Genomic DNA, 5,723 nt, shown 5'->3' with positions numbered 1-5,723 from the left:
CTCCTGATAAGCGTTACTAGATAACGCCCAACGGTGTATAAATTAGAAGGTGAATACGAAGTGTTGAATACGTTTATTATTGTACTACGCACATATTGCCAAAATTACAGGCACGTCAAGCAAGCATGAAAGAGTTGTGCCAAAAAGTAAGCGGGTGAGCGTGCGAATCGAATGAGCGAGAGTGTGAGTGATCAAGTCTATGAACGAGTGTGCGAGTTTTTGAACAGGATTAAAATGTACATATATACATATGGAAATGAATAATTTATCGAATCAATTAAGCGACTCATAGCAAGGCTAGTAGAATGAATAAATGCGTAAGCAGTAAGCAAAACTCAAGCATACATTTATTCATACAAATGCAACAGTAATAAACATACAATAGTATAAATAGGTTGCTATTATTCGAATGACTCTGTCCGTTAAATAATTTAACAAACAGGCCATAACCAAATGAAATATGAACAAACTCAACTGTACGTAAGCTGCCATACACTACAGTATTTCTGTTGTTCTAACAAACATTCATAAATCACTCTTCCTTTTATTTTGCTTTTCTTTTCTCTATTACCAAAGTAATTTGGCTAGATTGCAAATAAATTCGGTGTACTTCAATGAATCATGTACAGATGCTCAGTGTGATATTGCATTGCGTTATTCGATAATTCCAATTACCACACAGCCCTTAGTAATCACATCAACACTTACCTCTGGTGTATCCAGTTTTACGAAAACGTTAACTATCACTCCACGAGCTAACTATTCTGCTGTACTGGTATGACTTGAAACAACTTTTTTTGCATTGAATTTTGCTTTCATACTTTACTTCAGAGATTTTTAGCCCTATGACAAACTACTGGCTGTGATTTAGGTGTAGATAAATATTTGTGACTGATTAGAACAAGTGTGATTTTCACAACGTGATACACATACACAGGTTGAAGTGATATTCAAACAGGTTGTTCACTTTGTTGTGTTGTAAAAATGTGAAGATGACTTTGAAGTCTGATGATTCAGTAACCAGCAAAAGTAGAGTAATATTAATAATAAGATACCTAGCATTTGTGATATACACTTTGTTACGAAATGATTAGTGAAAAATTCATTTACTTATAATATTCTTCCTTAAATCACCTCGTAAATTAATCCTATCAGGATTTACTTTCAATATGAACACCAAACATGACTCTCTGATTGACTTCGATGACAGGTTAATGGATCCGTCAGGTAATTCTAAAATTCATCTTGAATAAATTCACTGAAGAGTATTGTAATTTTGTCGAGTTTATTAATTCTTGAGTATAGGAGTGAGTTTTAAGTGTTTTATTCATAACACATTGTATTTCAGATTTTACAATGTATAAAAGGAATTTGCATTTGTTAATTTTTTTCAAGTCATCAAGTCAGGCCCCAGAAGTTGCTTTAACCTCTATTAATTCAAAAACAGTCAAAAATCAAGTTATACCGAACTCTCTTACATCATTGAAGTTAACGTTAACTCTGAAACCCAATGTATGGCAGACGATACATTTCCAACTTTATGCTCCAGGTGCTTACCAAGAATACATACTTGTCAGGCCAATTATACTAAGCCAATTAACATCATTGACATATATCAGCATAAATTCGGACTCTTTGGAAAATATGGTTTATCTCAGTATAGATAAAGCTTATTACGAAGGTTTGTTGTCACTTATTTCATTGTTTTATTTATAGTAATCGGTAGTGATATGATTACTAATAATCTTTCTTTCATTAATAAACAATTTTACTCATGAATCTTTTTAGCTGTACTTAATGAAGTCACCGAGTTATGTCAAGGCAGTCTCCAAGCTGATTTCTAGTCATTTAATAGTGTTTTTTTACTTATTCGTTAATGTATAACTTCTCTTTTCTTACTACACATGCACACCTGTCAAACATGCTTGTACTTTCATATCAGTCCCGTGAATTTTGTTACGATTTCATCAAAACAATGGATATAGATTCATTCCTTGAGTGTTAATCTATTCAGCTTACCGTTTCATTTGAACCATATACATTGAATCCTTTCCCCATAAAATATCTATTTTTGATCGATAATAAAGAGATCAACTACATTTATGAATATATTCAAATATTTAATCTGCACAACTTGTTTTCCTACATTGGAAATAATTCAGTGAAAGTGAAGCGATTTCAATTAAGTTCACGAATTCCAAAAAATGAGTTACGGTTCGCCAGTAAATCAAGATAATTTCCTATGTCTATTCTGTTCTTTGAAACAGTTTGAAATAGTTTTTGTGAAAAAGAAACATCTCCATTGTTAATGATTTGACAGTATTTTTATTTGTAATTAGTGTCTGAGATCAATTCTACCATTCCTTAAATTTACTGTTCGAAAGAGAACAAAATTCATCTAACTCCTAAAGACCATCTGTGGAACTCAGATAAGAATTTTGCCGGAGTCTCTGAATCGAACTGTGAATTTATGAACACGGTAGTATTAAGCTTGCCGTTTACAATGCTCTGCTAGTTTGAAATTTATCCAGAAAGAATTAATTGATATTCGTACTAACATTCCTATGTTGAGATTCGTTCAAATTATTCTAACTAAAATGTAATTATACTAACGTACTTTAAGTAATCTTAAAAGTTTCATTATCTGATTTAATATAGCAATAGTTCATTTGAAATAATGATAAATAGTGATAAAACTGATCTAATAGAATCAGTTACAGTCAGTACTTAAAGTGAACGTTCTTGGGAAACTTCATAATATTACTGTTATATTTGTAACAATAACTGTCTTGACTAATTATTGTTACATTGTTATGACTAACGCACGCACCAATGATAACGACGAGGACGATAAAGAACAGCTTTAAGAGTAGCAAGACAATCACCGAGATTTAAGAACAGAGGAACAGGTGGGTAGAACACTTCGAGGAACTCTTGAATAAGTCAGGAACACGTACCACTGACAGACTGGAAATAAGGACAACTCATCAAGATATCAAAGAAAGGAGATCTGAGAAAGTGTGAGACCTACAGAGGCAACACATAACTGTCACTACCAGTAAAGGTTTTAAACAAAGTGTTCCTGAACCAGACTACAGACTCAGTAGACATCCAACTTCGATATAAACAGACTGGATTTCGTAAGGATCGATCGTGGACATACCATATTGTAACATTGTGGATCATTATTGAACCATCAATTGAATGGAAATCGTCACTATACATCAATTCCTCTGACTATAAAAACATTCCATATTGTAGATGGGACTTTATGGAAACTTCTTCGACACCATAGTGTAACCGAGAAGATCGTCAATATCATATGGAATTCATTCGACGGACTATAGTTCAAAGTGGTGCATGGATGACAGATGTATCATAAGTGAGGACCGGAGTCAGATAAGACCACATACTCTTTAACCTTCTATTTCTTCTGGTGGTTGACTGGATTATGAAGACCTCGACATCTGAGGGTAATCATGGAATAGAATGGACAGATCAAAATCAACTAGATGATTTGGACTTCACAGATTGTGTTATTCTCGTTGACTACAAAATGGCCTGGCCCTTTTATCCCATACACATCAACAAATGCAGGTCAAGAAAACCAGTGTAGCAGCAGCCTCTGGATCAGTGGACCTCAACATACACGAGGGAAAAGCCAAGATACTCAAATAAAACACGGAGAACACTAATCAAATCATCTTGATGAAAAGGCGCTCTGGAAGTGGTGGAAACTGTCAAGAACCTGGAAGCATCATCGGTGAAAGTGGAGGATGTGATGCAAACGTAAATGTGAGGACTGGCAAAGCAAGGATAGCATTCCTACAATTGAAGAACATATGCAACTCAAAATAACTGTCAACCAACATCAAAGTCACAATCTTCAATACGAAAGTCAAGACAGTTAGTTCTATTGTACGAAGCTTCACCGAAAATGATAAAGGTATTTCTAAACGATTTTCTATGCAAGATACTGAATGTTCGTTCACTGAGTACCATCAGCATCAGTCCTACTGTGGGAGAGAACAAACCAGGTTCCAGTTGAGGAGGAAATTAGGTAAAGACGTCGGGAGTGGATAAGACATTTGTGTTGATCTAAAATATGAGTTGAATGTACATCTATAAATACATTATTACTATGTTTTTGTTGAAATTAAACATGTTGTACATGTTGTTTTTCTTTTACAAACACTAAGCTATGAAACCTATTATTCAATAATTAGAGTTTATGACTGTATGAGTGAGGAAAACGTTTAATAATCTGTCATTTTGCCAAACAATTTTTCAATTCGGAATGATAAAACATCTTTTGTGAATCGTAAAACTCTTTTCATACAACGTGGTAATTTCAGTCTTGATATTTTCTAAACACAGGCATTTACTACAACTATCCCAAGTACTTGTACTTTAACTTCTCCAAGTGCCACTGATGTTTATAAACAAATGTGTACTGGAGGACCGTTTGAATTTGTGATCAATATGTGTCCGGTTGAAAGACGTTGTTCATTCTTTACATACTGGATCAACAGAATTGTGAATGGTACTGCAGCTCTTAATATTACAAATGTAACTATACTTACGTATGATACAGATGTGTGGCTCTCAACCTCGTTCTCTTTAAATTTAACATCTGAACCTAGGTTAGTTTAAACTGATTAAATCCTACGTTGTTCAATAATTTCTTTACATGTTATTGTAACTAGGCTAGCATCCCATAAACGAACACACTTTCAGTGATCGATAGTGAATTGTGTGAAATTACGGAAACGACTTAAGAGACCTAGATAAGAAGCTGTTACGTCCTTGATCTGTCTACCAAATTTCGTGCAGAGGATAACTTGTCTAATGTGCATTAAGACCTTGACACAGTAGGCTGACTGGTTTAACCTTGAGTCTAGTATACGTGAGTTCAAACTGAGATCGTCCGCTTGGGGTAGAGAGACATAAACTATTCTATCACTTGATTGGCTGGCAAGCACGCCCCAGACAGAAGACAAAGTCAAATGGAACACTACTTGATTCCGATCTGGTTCCCGGTTTCAGATTAGTGTGAAAAGATACATGAACAAATAGATGACTAACCCGACCACAACGTACGTTAATTAGGAAAATACAATTATGTCCAAAACTGGGGGATCGGAGTAGAAAATAGAGTACGAAAGATTACGTTTAAATACAATAGCTTTGGAACAGAAAAGGCTATGGCAGTGAATCATGCATCAAACGAAAGCTTATTATCTGTAAAATAGACCAGGGACAAAAGTAAATGTTAGGGTTTTACAAGCTTTGAATTCAATGAAATAACGTCCCCAAAAATAGTTTCCGTAGTTTGTCAAGGCTTCTTATTTCTCTGTTCACGTCAGAAGCAAATAATAACTTATACTGATAAATCGAGGAATAGTTTTAGTTGAACAGCTGAAACTGAAAACATACGCTTGACATGATTTTCATTGTAATTGTATGCACCAAATATTCATAATGATTTATACTTATTTTCTTCAGTTATGTGAGAGTGGATTACGGCCCACTATGCACCATCAACCAAAATTTTTTTTGTGTAAGTCTGCAAAATAGTAAGTGTTCTGTTGTACATTGTTGTCAGATAAAACTAAGTAGGAATTGTGTTCTTAGATAAAAATTGATAATAAACATGCTTGATCCCCTATACAATTATAGTAAAATACTTTAAAACCAATTTTCGAGTTGCTAATGGTAATATA

At 34.2% G+C, this 5,723-nt stretch overlaps 1 protein-coding gene across 1 annotated transcript in view; it reads left to right on the top strand.

Annotated features, from left to right (window-relative positions):
- The window catches only part of Smp_137240 (phosphatidylserine receptor, putative), a gene marked incomplete at both ends in the record, with an annotated part of 52,348 nt that extends 50,632 nt beyond the window's left edge, over positions 1-1,716 (top strand). The window contains one exon of the mRNA XM_018796109.1: positions 1,396-1,716. Within this exon, the coding sequence (XP_018646906.1) occupies positions 1,396-1,716 (321 nt within the window). The remainder of the gene's footprint in view (positions 1-1,395) is intronic.
- Between the last annotated feature and the right edge of the window lie 4,007 nt (positions 1,717-5,723).

This window comes from Schistosoma mansoni (assembly GCF_000237925.1).
Source record: "Schistosoma mansoni, WGS project CABG00000000 data, supercontig 0176, strain Puerto Rico, whole genome shotgun sequence".
Lineage (NCBI taxonomy): Eukaryota > Metazoa > Platyhelminthes > Trematoda > Strigeidida > Schistosomatidae > Schistosoma > Schistosoma mansoni.
The sequence above is the reverse complement of the archived record's forward strand: the minus strand, read 5'-3'. Positions and strand labels throughout refer to the sequence as shown.